The 15,326-nt window shown below is 38.8% G+C and overlaps 1 protein-coding gene across 1 annotated transcript in view; it reads right to left on the bottom strand.

The window, feature by feature from the left end:
• TMC1 (transmembrane channel like 1) overlaps positions 1 to 15,326 on the bottom strand; it is a 180,364-nt gene that overhangs the window by 78,735 nt on the left and 86,303 nt on the right. The window contains exons 8-9 of the mRNA XM_010375850.2: positions 9,516 to 9,622; positions 6,582 to 6,680 (exon numbers count right to left, since the gene is read on the bottom strand). Of these exons, the coding sequence (XP_010374152.1) occupies positions 6,582 to 6,680; positions 9,516 to 9,622 (206 nt within the window). The remainder of the gene's footprint in view (positions 1 to 6,581; positions 6,681 to 9,515; positions 9,623 to 15,326) is intronic.

Here is a 15,326-nt window from a genome sequence, read left to right on the forward strand (position 1 = left end):
TTCTGACTTTGAAAAGCCATAAGACTAGCTGATCGTGCATGTTTTGTATGGCATTTGTCTACTAATAACTGAAGAGAATTTGGATGAGTTGTAATACATGCTTCTAAGTCACAGAACACCGAGCTTTCATGGGTATGGAGAGGAGGTTCCAAGTTTCCCAGATGAAGCTCTACAGATTGGTAGTTCCTCACACCTTACCCCAAAGATTTTCTGATCCTTCCCATCCAATAGGCTCCTGTATCATAGGAGATCATGCTTGTGTTTATCTGACATTATTCTGTAAATGCAGACCTTTAATCTATTTCTGCTTCTGTTCACCTGCCTCTATATGGAATAACTTAGCTCTGTATACTCTGTTCAAGGTCATCGATCCTGTAGCTGGGTATGCTATTCAGCTCTCCTTTGAGAGACAACCTCCAGATGCCACCTCTTTGGATCCAAGAGAGTGGATCCAAATGTTTTCATATTGAGGTCACACATACCCCAAGCTCTACCTGGATAATGATAGCCTAGATAACGGCTCTAGCTTAAATAATGGCATTTTTCAATAGCCCAGGGATGCCAAAACAGGCATCCCTGGGCTTTGTGAAAGTCAGAATTGTGAGTTTTTAAGGGGTTTAAAAACATTTTGTCAATGGTTTCCTCCACGGTGCCATGGTAGATGGAATACTGGGTTGTTTACTTAGATCATCTGACAGTACAGTGTGGGCACATCTATGAAGTCATTATTCAGAGGATCAAGCAAAGAACTCATGCAAATATACAATTTTTATTGTCTATTTCAAAAATAAATTAATTTGTAAAAACTAAAAATAGAATTCTGGTAACCAATCAAAGCAAAATTAATAACAACAATTTCAAAGTATGATTTTCTGTTATAAATATTTTAATAAAACGTAAGTAATATTTAAATGATACAAAAATAATTCAGGGAAAAAGAAACATGGAAGCTCTCATTCTACTTGAGAAGCTGATTTGGGAATTACAAGATTATTATGAAAGATGAAAATGGGACTCAATTGCTTCAACTCCTTCTCCCCTTGTGAAATAGATATAGCATGAAACAACGTTTATGACGTTCCAGGAACAGTCAGTGAGAATGCTGCTGGAAATTACAACAGGAAGATTACGGATGGAATACAGGACATGAAGAGAATACTAGATTAGGAGCCTCTTATCAGCTATAAGACCCTGAACATGCTTCAGGAACTCAAAATTTCTGTAACTTTATAAGATAAGATGTAGGACAGAAGATATCGAAGAGCACCTCTATTTCTAAAATTCTCTTATTTTTGTGAATTTCCAGTATAAAAACTGTAGCCATCTCAGTGACTCCTAGTAGCATATGTACAGGCAGCTTGTTCTAGGCTTCAGAGTCAGACAGAGATGTCAGGCAGACTAGATAAGCATCCCAGCCTCACCACTTCCCATCTATGGAACTTGGAGGAAAACATCAAATCCTACTGAAACTCAGTCTCTCCATCTGTAAATTAGGAATGGTCATGTCTACCTTACTAGACTAGGATGAGGAATAGGTTATAATATAAATAGAACAATGTACCAGTTAGTAAACTGTTTCAGCTTCAGACCCATCCTTGTATACGCTGCTTTGTGATGCTGGAGACGGGACTTGGAGAGTTACTTTTATCCTTTGAGATCGGATTCCTTGCAGATTTTTCCAATAGGAGGTACTTAGACACAGAAGTCAGGAGAAGGGATTTGCTCTTTCCTGAATGCATGGCTCCAGCAATGCCTCTTCACTCTGGTAACAGTGTTTGGTTCCATTTCCAGCCTGTTTGAGCACACCCAAAACCAGTCTCACACACTCCCTGGGGCCATGCAGCGCCCTTCCTCCAAGCTCCTAGATTCTAATAACCCCACTTCTTCTTTTGTTCTCCCAGCAGTAGGGGTAAAAACTGTTCTGTGTTACCTGTTACCATTTCCATGTTACCTCAATGTCCCTTTTTCCTTTTCAGTCCCCCAATACCTGTTTAACTAATTTTTTATATTAAATTACCTCTGTTGAGGTATCTGTGCCTTCCATTTTCTTGATGCATACTGAAACAAGTAGTATAAATAACTATAAATATATGAGTATAATATTCATAAATAAATAGAAATATCATAGCACTAAGCACAGTGCCTGCCCATATAAGTACTTAGTCTACATTAATTTTAATATTATTAACAAAAATGATAACATAAATAAAAGCAATATAACTGGAAATTTAGATTCTCTCTTCTGAGAAAGGTCTGGTTAACCTGATGTAACATACACAGGTTCTTGAGCTTGACTAGATTTTATTTTTCCTTCCTTGTATTCTTTTCTTATTGTCCAATTCTAACGTGCTAAGAAGGACATCTCTGCCCATTCCATGGGAGTTCTTAAAGGGACAGCCCACAGCTGTCTGTGTCATCTGATCTCTCCCATCTATGCAGGATACTCAAGACAATCGGTGCTCTGGCAGCCTCTTCCCCTCTGCCATAGAGGACACCACATCCTGACCAAGACAGCATCTCATTTGAATCTATAATGTCTTATTACTAGTGACTACTTGGTTTTATTCTTTTGGATTCTTACTGTGAAACCAAATCTCATATATTTTAAATTAAGTTTTGTACATTTTTTTCTTGTTGTTTTCTTCAGTTTTATAATTAAAGGTCCTGCCCTCTCTCTTATTGATGTACTTGTGAAATTATTTTGACCCTAGTATAGAGAATGTGCTCAATTATTAGCTTATTGTAGGATGGGCTGAATTCCCTTTTCTTACAAAAATGTAAAAGCAAAATGTTCCTTAACGTGAATCAACCTACCTTTCCCTGCCAAATTTAGAATATAATCATTGCCCCCCAAAAAAGACAAATCTTTCAAACTTCAAAAGTCATAAAAACTTGTATATCATATAAAATTCCTTAAAACAGTAATATTTTCTTTTAAATAATAATGTTATTCAGTGAACAATTTGATAACGACTATATAATCCTATTGTTTCCTTTCCCTGAATCTTTCAATAACTTCTCGTTAAGGTCAGAATACTTTTATTTACTTACATATTTATTCTTTGTTATAATAAAAGTCCTTTTACTAGCTTGTCACTATCCACATATATGGCTTCATGTAATACCACCAACCCTGAATCCCGAATCCGTCTCCTAATAACTGTTTGCCTTTGGTCAAGTTATGGTTCTTCTAATAAGAAATATTTAGCGATTAAGCATTCCTAATTTAAAAAATCTGATCTCTTAAATGCTCCAAAATCTGAAATGTTTTGAGAACCGACAAGATGCCACAAGTGAAAAATTCCACACCTGACCTCATGTGACAAGTCACAGTTAAAACACCATCAAATCTTGGTTTCATGAACAAAGCTACTTAAAATATGGGATAAAATTACTTTCAGGCTATGTGTACATGGTGTACATGAAACTAAATGAATGTTGTGTTTAGACTTGAGTGTCATTTTCAAGATATCTCATTATGTATATGGAAATATTCCAAAATCTGAAAAAATTTGAAATATAAGATACTTCCAGTCTCAAGCATTTTGGATAAGGAATACTCAGCCTGTACTGTGTGCCACATACTCTGAGCTATCTGCTGCTTCATGCATTATCTCACTTAATGCTCTTTGTGGTGGATACTATTATTTTCTCCATTTCACATATAAGAACACTCTTGAGCTTAGTCTCAGATATAAATACCCACCATGAAGAGGGTTGTGAAGTGAGGGACCTTACTTACCAATCACAGTTCACTGCATGATGCAGACATTGGAGAAACAGAGCTATTAAAATCACTACTAACCCCAGCAATGATGCATGCCAAATTAACGACTGATACCAGCATGCAGTAAGCCTGTAAGTGAATAAAATCAGTGTAATGGCTTTCTGTTATTTTCCTGACCTTTAAAAATTCTCTCATTGCCTTAGGATTGTTTTCAGGCAGGCCTAGAAATAAATATCATAGAACACTCTGGTTTCTGTACCCTCTGCGGACCTATAAACCGTATTTCACCAAACTGTACATGAGAGAGCTGTCAAGGGCAGTGATACAATCTTGGGGAGCACACTCATCATCCAAACTCTTTCCCTCTATTTTCCCCTGAATTTGCCTCTCAGACCCTCTTGTCCACCCATTAGTAACTCTCTTACAGCAACTTTTCTGTTTGTCTTCCTCAACTGAGTCACTACCTTTCAAACCCCAAATGCACTTTTCTGCCCAAAATTTTCCATTTCAGTTCATTGGGAAATTCAGAAGTATTTAAACTTCAGAAATCTATACATAAAAATGAAAAGACCTTTTGTTCATATTTTTAGTCCTTCCTTTCTCTGGTATGCCTTAAGAAGCAGAAAAAGTCAGTGATCACAGTCCTTGTTCTTATTAAGCAGATTGGAAGTTTGTCATTTTGCTAATCGGAGGAAGAGAATGAGAAATGAAAACAGTGGTAAGGTGACATAGTAATCATTGTTTGCAATTTGAAAGTGAGAGAGATAAATAAAGGGAGGGATAAAGGGAGGCGAGGAGGAAGAGATGGAAGAAATTAGGAGTGATAGAAAAGAGAAATAAAAGAGAAGAGGTAAAATCCAACTCAGAGGCCATCTCTTCTGTAAAACCCAGACCCACCTAAGAAGAAATAAGAACCACTTACTCAGGGTTCCCCAGAAACTTTTTTCCTTTTTTAAAATTTTGCTAACTTTGTGCACAGCATCTTGTATACTGGTTGCCTACGTGTCTTCCTTCTAATATCACGAGTACCCTGAGGTCAAGAATCATGTCACATTCATCTTTGTAAAATCAATGTATGTTTATAATTCAGTTTAAAAGATGCTGAATTGAAATGGAAAGTCCAACTGACAGGGGTGACTGAAGATTACAAATGCCACATATTTGTCGCTATCATTGTGCCTTATGCTAATTTGATAGCTTGCTTTGTTCACTCAGAGACTGGAAACCTTTCTTAAGGTTTGCATGTTCTGGTACTCCTCACATAAACTGGTTCTGTGGTTCTTACTTCAAGGCTCTACAAATCATCCCCCTCACTCAGGATTGTCAGTCAATGAGATTCATTTAGCCTCTACTGGATGAGGATTAGGTTATGAGCTGAAAAGATGTAGCAGACCTGATTCATTCCTTGGGAAACTCACAATTTAAGGAGGCTAAAAGTGGAAATCAAAATGTTTGTTAAGATACACGTATTAACACTATAAACAGGAAGTCTGTTTTTTCTCTCCTTCATTCTGCAATCTGTATAAAATTTTATTCTCATTGTCTAGCCTCCAAAAATTACTTGAATTATCAATTCCTCAATTTCTACCTGGGTACTTTCCCACCCATATGCTTCCAAACATTTCTAATCTAGTCTACTAAAAAAAGAATACGTGGAATTACATTGTTGTCAAAGACTTGACTTATACATATAGTCCAAAATGGTTTTTCTATGGAAAGGGGTTCTTCCATAGAGTGAACTCGGAATGCAGGGTCCTTTGTACCCCCTTTGTTCTTACCTCTGGATTTAGTAGTCGATTTCCAGAAAATGGGACCCCACATAGAGACCCAAAGAGTCCCCATGAAAATGGGAAAGTACCCAGTTCTTCCACAGAACTCCTTTCCATAGTCATAATCTCTACGTAGGGGAGCTCAAAGAGTAATGCTCATTTGAATACTACAATGGAATAATACTAATTTTAGTATTATTTAGAAGTTAGAATTTAGTATTTCTTAGTTTTCAATATTGAGCTTTATTTAGTACTAACTAATGAGTTACACTAAATAGGAGACTTGTTTAGGAAGAGGTTAATAGGAACTGCAAAAGTTTTAATTCCCTAGGAATCCAACAAGATTTTCCAAACAGCACATTTACAAACTCTTCCTTTATTCTTTTCCAAAGCCAGGATAAGAATATTTGCTTCAAGTCTTTGAACTCTGAGCTCACCTTTATTCAGTAGTCTATATTCCCATATCATATTACCATTGTCCTAAATCATAGTCACATTTATATAGAGACTTCTTTCCTTCCTTCCTTCCTTTCTTTCTTTTCTTTTCTTTTTTTTTTTTTGAGACGGAGTCTTACTCTGTCGCCCAGGCTGGAGTGCAGTGGCACGATCTCGGCTCACCGCAAGCTCCGCCTCCCAGGTTCATGCCATTCTCCTGCCTCAGCCTCCCGAGCAGCTGGAACTACAGGCGCCCGCCACCACGCCCAGCTTATTTTTGTATTTTTTAGTAGAGACGGGGTTTCTCTCTCTCTCTTTCTTTCTTTCTTTCTTTCTTTCTTTCTTTCTTTCTTTCTTTCTTTCTTTCTTTTTCCTTCCTTCCTTCCTTCCTTCCTTCCTTCCTTCCTTCCTTCCTTCTTTCCTTCTTTCTTTCTTTCCTTCCTTCCTTCCTTCCTTCCTTCCTTCCTTCCTTCCTTCCTTCCTTCCTTCCTTCCTTCCTTCCTTCCTTCCTTCCTTCCTTCCTCCGGGAGCAGTGACATCTTTATTAAGACATTCAGCCTGACCCAGGAGAGGAGGCCGTGGGTTTCAGAGTAAAATATACTAAGTAGAAATCCATCCTCCCACCAATACAGTTGTGTGGAGACACTTACATTGAAGTCGTACAACACACCAAAGTTTGCTGCCGATGCCTCTTCAGCCCTGGGAACTGTTTTCCTAGGTAAACTGCCATATGGCAAACCCCAGAGGTACTGTATGGAGAAGCAAAGAAAGCAGTGAACAATTAGAAACAAAGTCTGAGCCATACATGTGATCACAAATGGTTTTGCTTAAAAGCCCTTCTGAAACATTTTCAAGGGGACTCTTTGGGTCTCCATGTGGGGTCCCATTTTCTGGGAATCAACTACTAAATCCAGAGGTAAGAACAAAGGGAGTGCAAACGACCCTGCATTCCGAGTTCAGGGGACCACCAGCTGTCAGGTCAACCACATTCCCCAGAGGGCTTTCTGAGGATCCCACTGCCACCACTACCACCAAACTGTTCTGATTTAGAAGACTAGAAAGGAGAGAGGTAGCCTTTCAAGTCACAAAGGACTCAACAAAACCATCTTACCCACACCTTCATATGAGAATACCCCTTAGGAGTGGGGGTGGAGGAAGATTCTGTCATTCACGTCAAGAGAGAGAACTCAAGGAAAACCAATCATGTAATTTGTGGGTGCCTGCAAAGTGAGAACACTTGCACCCTGATTGTGGTGTCTGCTTCATCACTAATTCAGGGCTGCTGCCTCAAATTCATGCTACCTGATTGGAAGAGAAGCACAGTAGGTAGAATAGTACTGGGAAGAGTGGGTCAGTGAGAGGGCAAGAATAGGGTCATAGGAAGGTGCCTTGGTGAGAAATGGAAAGAGCACCTTTCTAGCCCCGTAGCTTACCAAGCAGATGTTGCTTCTTCTGTGAGATGGAAACTTCCCTCCTAAAGCTGGGAACAGAAGATGAATGTGGCTTGAAGCCCAGGTGCAGAGCTTGACTGAGCAAAGGGTTGGACATCAATCTCTGCTCACTCCCTGTGCAGAAGCTACACAACCTCCCAAAGTAGGCCTTGGCCCATCTGGCTTCCTGGTCCGAACAGAATAGAAGGTGGGTTCCACACATGCTGTCTCACCCCAAAGTTAGGGGGCAGAGAGGACAAAGGAGATTAAGGTCTAAGGCTTGCCCAGGGACACAGGACCTTGGGGCAAAAGGGCATGTGCCTTGGAGGAATACTGAGTGAGCCTGTAGGGTAGAGGCAGCTGAAAAATACAGGCTTGCTGCCGGGAGATGACTGCCCTGGCCTCTGGTGGTTCTGCAAAGTCAGCATGCAAGGTGTCCATTCTCTTGTTCTTTTGCTGGAGTTGGTAATCATTGCCTAGAAAACAGGATGCCCCTCAGGATCTAATACAACCTATAAAAGGGTATCCAAAGCCAGCATGCTTCCTAGCTCTCAGAATACATCCAACCTAACACATAGACACTCCATCCACTACATAGCAGATATTCTGTAATTTCATATCATTCAAATAAATCAGCAACCGCCTTTTATTTTCTCCACATGGAGGCAGCATGGTGTGGGGGGAAAGAGTAAATGTTGCTGATAAAACTCCATTTATATCTGCATCTGACACTAAGTAATGTCATAGTAGCCAGTGATGGAATGGAGGAGTTTCGGATTTCATTAGAGAGGTAAGGAAAAAAAAAAAAGGCTGGGGTTAATTTGAAATAGATAAAATACACACATTCAGCTGCATTATCTGAAAGTGTGCACTTGGGAAATAAACTATACAGAACCTCTGATCTTTGGTCACTGTCTTCTATGAGCCAGACAACTTTAGAAGCCCTGGAATTATCTCAAGGATTATAAAACTAGTGGATTAAAGTGCAAAATCTTGGAGAAAGGGATTGAATCATGGGTTCTAGTCCTAGATCAGCTTAATAAAAAAATTTACTCCGAGATGTTAGCTAAGTCACATCAACATTAGGCGACTCCGTTTACGTGTTTTACATGGTTGAAGAAAACATCTTCCACCTTCTACATCATAAATTTGTTGTGAGGCACAGTAAGTAAAAGAAGTGGAAGAGCTTTGTACTATTAAAGGCTCGCATCTCTTTATGAACGTAAAGCATTATTATTATTATGTTCATGGGAGGCTTAGTATAGAAACTGGCACTGATTTTAAGTTATCAAGATAAAAAGTCACCCAGAACACCAAATTTTGGCCACTGTCAATGCTGTATGAACCACATTGGCTTTGAAATACTGGTCCTAAAACGTCCTTTGTAGGTTAAATAAAACCTAGCCCAACTTTTGTAAGGTAAGCATTCAAAGGTGTCAGAATCATTTAACTTCATATAGGTGAAGGCTCTGACCTCAGTCTAGCTTTTTGGCCTCAGCTGACCCTTTCCCCACATCAGCTCAGGGCTTTGTCTTCTTTGATTTGGACCCTCTGTTTTAGTTTCTGACTTTGGACCTAAAAGACCCCACTCCCACTCTCATCCCATCCCACTATTTGTGTGTGTGTGTGTGTGTGTGTGTGTGTGTGTGTGTGTGTGTGTGTTGTGGGCATTATCTTACTTTGTATCTTAGGGGGAAAATGTTCATTTTGTGTTTCTTCAGTATAGAAAGTCTGGAAGCTTAGAGTTGTATTAAAGAAGCATTTCTTTCAAAGCTAACTTGGCAAAATAAATAAATACAACTCACAAGGTGTCAAAGTCCCCCTCTTGAACAATAATTTTTAACATTTAGGAACAGGGATCCCCTTGGGAAACTGAAAGAAGCCATGAAACTTTCCACATAAAAATGCACATTTAAACATACATGGGAAATTATACATAAGTTATATAATTTCAAGAGGCTCACACACCCTTTAGTGCAAGGATTGGGACCTTTGGCCCATGGACACCATTTTAAAGGTTAATCTCATTACAAATCCTATGACTCCAAGATGTAAAAATAGCCAATTAATTATTCCACTCTTAAAGAAGAGACAAATACTTTTCTGGGAGAAATATTTTTCAAAATGTTTTGTAAACTAGAAGTCAGATCTCACCTCTGGCAACATGATGAGGCTAAATGTCAGGATAAAGAGAACCATATTGACTCCATACATCCATCTCAAGAAGAGGAAGTATGAGGCCACTGAGGAGCCAAACTGACCTATTACAAAGAAAATAAAAAGTTTGAAGAGAGATCAAAGCAAACAAACAAACAAACAAAAAGAGCTTTGTCTTGGTCGCCTTCAAAATAAATCTATTGTGAGGCATTGGTGCTTTTTATATTTACAGGCTACAGCATTCTTTTCTGTCTATTCAGGAAGAGAAAATGTTAATCATGCTGGAAGTATTCCCTGTCATGTGGAATGTAGAAGGTACATAGAATGCAGTTATGCAGACTGCATGTGACCTACCCCATCAGAGTCCATCCAAGGGAAAGCTGCCTTTTGCTGAGCAGCCGTGATTGCCACCTGCAGAGTGCATTTAATTCCTTGAGTTAATACTGATAAGTGAGCAAATATATGTAAAGGTAACTACGGTGCCTAGCTAGTAATTAGCTACCACTATAATTATAATTACTGCTATTTTCTCCCCCTTTTCTCAGGCAAACAATGTTCTTAAACAGAGTTTATCACATCTTTTACAGATAGTTATCTTACCAGCAGTCCTGTGCTGTTTCCCCCATTACTGGAATTTTACAGGGATAGTATAAAAGCTGAAATTCATTCATTAACTTCACACATCTTATGCCAGAAATTATCTTAGATGTGAAGCACAATGTCATAGATAGGAGGACTGCTATTAATAGAACTTACATTTTAGTGAGGTATGGATACAGCAAATATGTAACATACATAGAAAGATATAGAGCTAGAGATACAGACATAGATATTAGCTATAGATATAGATAGAGATGACAGGAGATAGAGATAGAGATAATAGCAGGTACTACAGGAGGGAAGGGAAAGTATTGAGAGGGGTTGCTTTAGAAAGATTTGTCAAGGAAAGAATATCAGAGATGTTATCTAAGCAGAGATCTGAAGTTTGAGGAAGAGATAGCAACATGCTGAGCTGGGGAAGAGCAGCTCAAGCAGAGGAAAAAGCCAGAACAAAGATCCTAAGGGGCAAGGGCTTGGAACAATTGAGGAACAAAACTCAGGCCTGTGCAGTTGGAGTACATGAGTGAGGGAAAGTGGTAACAGATAAGGATGGAGAGGCCAAACCACACACTGACAGGTGTTAAGCATTAGGACCAGAGGAAGGCGTGATGAGTATGACTTTTAAAACACCACTTCAGCTTTGGGGAATGAATAGGCAACAGGCAAGAATGTTTAGTCAACTCACCCCTGCCCCCAGAAGTGAAAAGTAAAGTGATTGGTTAATTCTTGTTGACAGAAAAAATAAAATAAAAAATAAAAAGCACCTTCTTAAAGCAGAGAGTGGAAGAAGAAAAATAAAGAATTTAACTCTTAGGTTCAAATTTCAAAATTTCATAGATTCACAAAAGAAAAAGTTTATTTGATGGTCATTTAAGATTCAGCACCAAGTTGCTAACTTTCCCAATCTTCCACATTATCATTGTCAGTTGCCCAAGAAAAAACAACAGCTTCAGTCCCCGGCTGCATTAGCCCATGTGTTCTGTCCCATTCAGCTAACATTCAGCTAAACATCTCTATTGACCAATGATTTTCTGGAGCCTTCTGGCTTTGAAACATTATCAGTGGGGAAGCATTATCAATGGAAAAGGAAGGCTCATGGGTAGCAAATTCCAGTCTCTACTTACTTAGATGAGGCCAGCCTCACAGGACAGTAATGCCTCTATTTCTGGACCTTTGTCTATTATCTTTTTGTTTTGTTTTGAGAAGTTTTGCCCTTGTCACCCAGGCTGGAGTGCAGTGGTGCAATCTTGGCTCACTGTAACCTCTGCTTTCCATTTTCAAGCGATTCTCCTGCCTCAGCCTCCTGAGTAGCTGGGATTACAGGCGCCCGCCACCACACTTGGCTAATTTTTGTATTTTTAGTGGAGACGGGGTTTCACCATGTTGGCCAGGCTGGTCTCCATCTTCTGACCTCGTGATCCACCTGCCTCGGCCTCCCAAAGTGCTGAGATCACAGGAGTGAGCCACCACGCCCAGCCCCTTCGTCTATTCTTTACCTACCATCTTTCTTATTCCCATAACACAGTGGCAGATTTTTTTAGAAACTTAAGAAGTCAACCTTTAAATGGATATTTTGGAAGAAATCAATGATTTGGAAGTCTGAGCATTTTTCTTTATACTCACAAGGGAATTTGGATTGATTTCATATTGCCGAGGAGTGCAGAGTTCTATAACGTTTCTAAGGGTGTGTGGTTTTGATACACAACCCCACCCCACCCCAGCCCAGTGCTGTCACCAGGTGCACTGGTCTGCTTCTCCTAGGACATCTGATCACCCTCTTGGCTCCCTGTGACTTCATACCATTTCATGGCTGTTATCTACGTTCTGTGGTAACGGCTACCTGAGGGTTGCTCAGCCAGGTTCATTCATCATGTTTTATTGAAGGCAGTGGAATTCCAGTTTGTTACTCATTACAGTTACTCATTTACCGGAGGAAAGCTTTGGTCGCTAGGAATCAAGGTAGGTTTTTCCCTGGAGTCACATGTGAGATCCTCCAGTATGAAGTTTCAGATACAGGATACTAACCCACCCTTCCTTCCTTTCTTCCTTCCTTCCTTTCTTCCTTCCTTCCTTCCTTCCTTCCTTCCTTCCTTCCTTCCTTCCTTATTATGGTTTTGCTCTTCTAATTACTGCCACAGCCCATCCTCTCACCACCTAAACACAATCCCTGGCAAATGAGTTTCTTGTGTGTGGAGTACAAATATACCTAAATGCAAAAGAGAGAAGTGAATTAAGATGTTTCAGAAAGTATCCCCTCCTCCAACATGCACATGCAGTATAATGAAATATACTTTAGAGTTCAAAACTTCCAGACTCCAGTTCTCAGATTTGACAGTGGCTTCACAACTATTTTATTTGGAGGTTGAGTCTTTACAGTGTAAAGTGTAAGAAAATGTAAGTGTAAAGAAAATGAATTGCAGGCCAACAGATTTCATTAAAATTACAATGACTATAGAAAGACCCAGACACAGGTAGAAGACACTAAGAAATCCAGAAGACGAAGTTTCTTCTACACTAGACCTATCGATGGCAGAGGAGAAAACACAGTAACAAAACAAATGAAGATCTTAAAGGACAGAAAATGAAACAACGGGTTGTCATAAAAACTCCAGTTTTTCCTGTCTCAACACAAAAATAAAAAAGAAGAAATCTTCCCTCTTTATCCCTTTTATCTAGTGGTTCTATCCTACTGGATGTTGTTGACTAAAACTGATGTTCACTAAAAAGAAATGCCTGATTAGTGTGTCTAAAAGAGCATAAATGAAAAGAATAGCAATTTTTACATACTTAGTCTCTCAGTGTAAGGAAGCAAAATGAGTAGTAATAATAATAATAATAGCTAGCATATCTTGATGGTCAGTTATGTGTTTCAAGAACTTTATCAGCATCAACGCATTATGCTGCCACTAGAACTTAATGAGGTTAAGTATTCTTAGTCCCACCATGAATCAGGAAACAAAAATTTGAACACAGTAGTTGACTGACTCAAAAATTGATTACTAATAGGTAACATTTAATGAATCGTTGTTTCAAACACCAATTTGATCTGTATGTATTAACTTATTTAATGATCATCAAATCCTTGCAAGATGGGAACTATTGTTTTCTCATTTTACAGAGACTTAGGTCTATAGGTTACATACTAGTAAATGAGGAAGCCAGGCTTCTAAACCAGGCAGTCTTGAGCTACAGGTGTTTGACTTCAAATCTAGATCTCTCTTAACCACACTGCCATATGGTCCCTTAAGTAAAACATAGTTCAATTAATTTTCTTAAAACTGTGATATATACAATAAATATGCAATGAATATGTGTTTCTGAAACAATAGGCATAGATAATATCCATCTATCAGCTAAAGCCAGTCAAATTCACAAATAAGAGGCCCATAATGACCAATTCTTTTTTCTTTAATCAGACTGATAAATGCTGCTTCCATAGTAAATTATTAATGTATAAAAACAGAGTCTTGGCCAGGCTTGGGGGCTCACTCCTGTAATCCCAGCACTTTTGGAGGCCGAGCCGGGCAGATCACGAGGTCAGGAGCTCAAGACCTGCCTGGCCAACATGGCAAAACCCCATCTCTACTAAAAATACAAAAATTAGCTGGGCATGATGGCAGGAGCCTATAATCCCAGCTACTCAGGAGGCTGAGGCAGGAGAATCACTTGAACCCAGGAGGCGGAGGGTTACAGTGAGTCAAGATCGCACCACTGCACTCCAGCCTGGGCAACAGAGCAAGACTCTGTCTCAAAACAAAACAAAACAGAGTCTCTAATATGTATTAAACTGAGGCTTTACACTTAAGCATATTCTTGGTACTAAATATTCTTGTTTCTTTCAAATTAAAGTTAAAATTTCAACTCTCTTTCTGGTTGCTTATTATTAAGGCAAAGTAATTTGTAAAACGATGTCATAACACATCATTTCCTCTTGAACAGATGGGAAATAAAACAAGCAGATAAATATGAGCACTTCTAAATGGGAAAAGACCAATTAAATGATCTGCTGTGTGACTACAATATAAACACCATCATGTTAGGCAGGATATGAAGCACAATTTTTTCAAACTATTTAGGGGTAGGGAATTAAAAGTGACAAAATTGATTTGTATTTTCTAGAGTTCTTAGGGCAGCAAGGAAACATAAGGTTTAAGCCCTGTGCTTGGGTTGCCTATCCAAAGCTAGTTCCAGTCTGGAAAAAATAGGTTTCTGACACCATAATTTTGATGATGTAATCTATTACTAGAAAAAAGCAGATTTTGATCCTGAGAAAAACTTGCAATTATCAGCTAGAAATACATTCAATTATTTAATTTATGGTCCTAATAATAACGTTGGCATCACAATGGGTATAGATTATATTTCCTGGAGGTATAAATATGCAGTTGCTTCAGAAAAATACACAATTCAATGAGATGAATGAGATGTATCCACAAGAGTAACCCTCGAGTTTTAGGCATGATCCCCTTAGGGCTGACGTGACAGTAAAACCCCACAGTATTCCCACGTGATGCATAACGTCATAGTATCCTCTGTGAGAAGTTATCAAATCTATTTTTTAAGTGAAAAACAGTTGGGAGTCATCAGGTGAGAATCCACTTCACACTGATAAAGAGATCTAGGTCTTACTGGAATCAAGAGGAAACGGTATGAATTTTACACTCTAATTTGGGTCCCACTCTTGATTCTGCAAATTATTGGACAGAACTTTGGGAAAACTCAGTGAAGGCTGTTGATTTTGAACTCCTTTAAAAGCACATTTTAAAAATACTTGTTCAGTATTATTTAGATATTGAGCAAAGAGAAGGACAAAGTGGATTAGAAAGGCTGCTGGGAATGGAAGGCAACAGCTCCTCTTTTGACCATGCCATTTACTACAATCCACAATTACCTTCATTATTTATTTGCTTATATTATAATTTGTCTTCCCCATCCAAGCATACATACATTAACACATTTGAATGTAAGATCAATGAGGGTAGAGTCTTTGCTGTCTTTGTCAGTAGCAACAGTGTTTAGAAACACACGTAAGGAGACATGTTAGGCATCCAGTATTTGCTCAGTTAATCAATAATGTCAGGCTTATTCTGAGGATTAAACAAGATATATATTAGATGATTCTGATGTCGAAATGGAATATAATGATACTTCCGAACCTTTTGTAAGATTAAATGGCCATTTATTTAAGAGAAAAGCATTTATATTAGT

This window comes from Rhinopithecus roxellana, chromosome 16 (genome assembly GCF_007565055.1).
Source record: "Rhinopithecus roxellana isolate Shanxi Qingling chromosome 16, ASM756505v1, whole genome shotgun sequence".
NCBI classification, from domain to species: Eukaryota; Metazoa; Chordata; class Mammalia; order Primates; family Cercopithecidae; genus Rhinopithecus; species Rhinopithecus roxellana.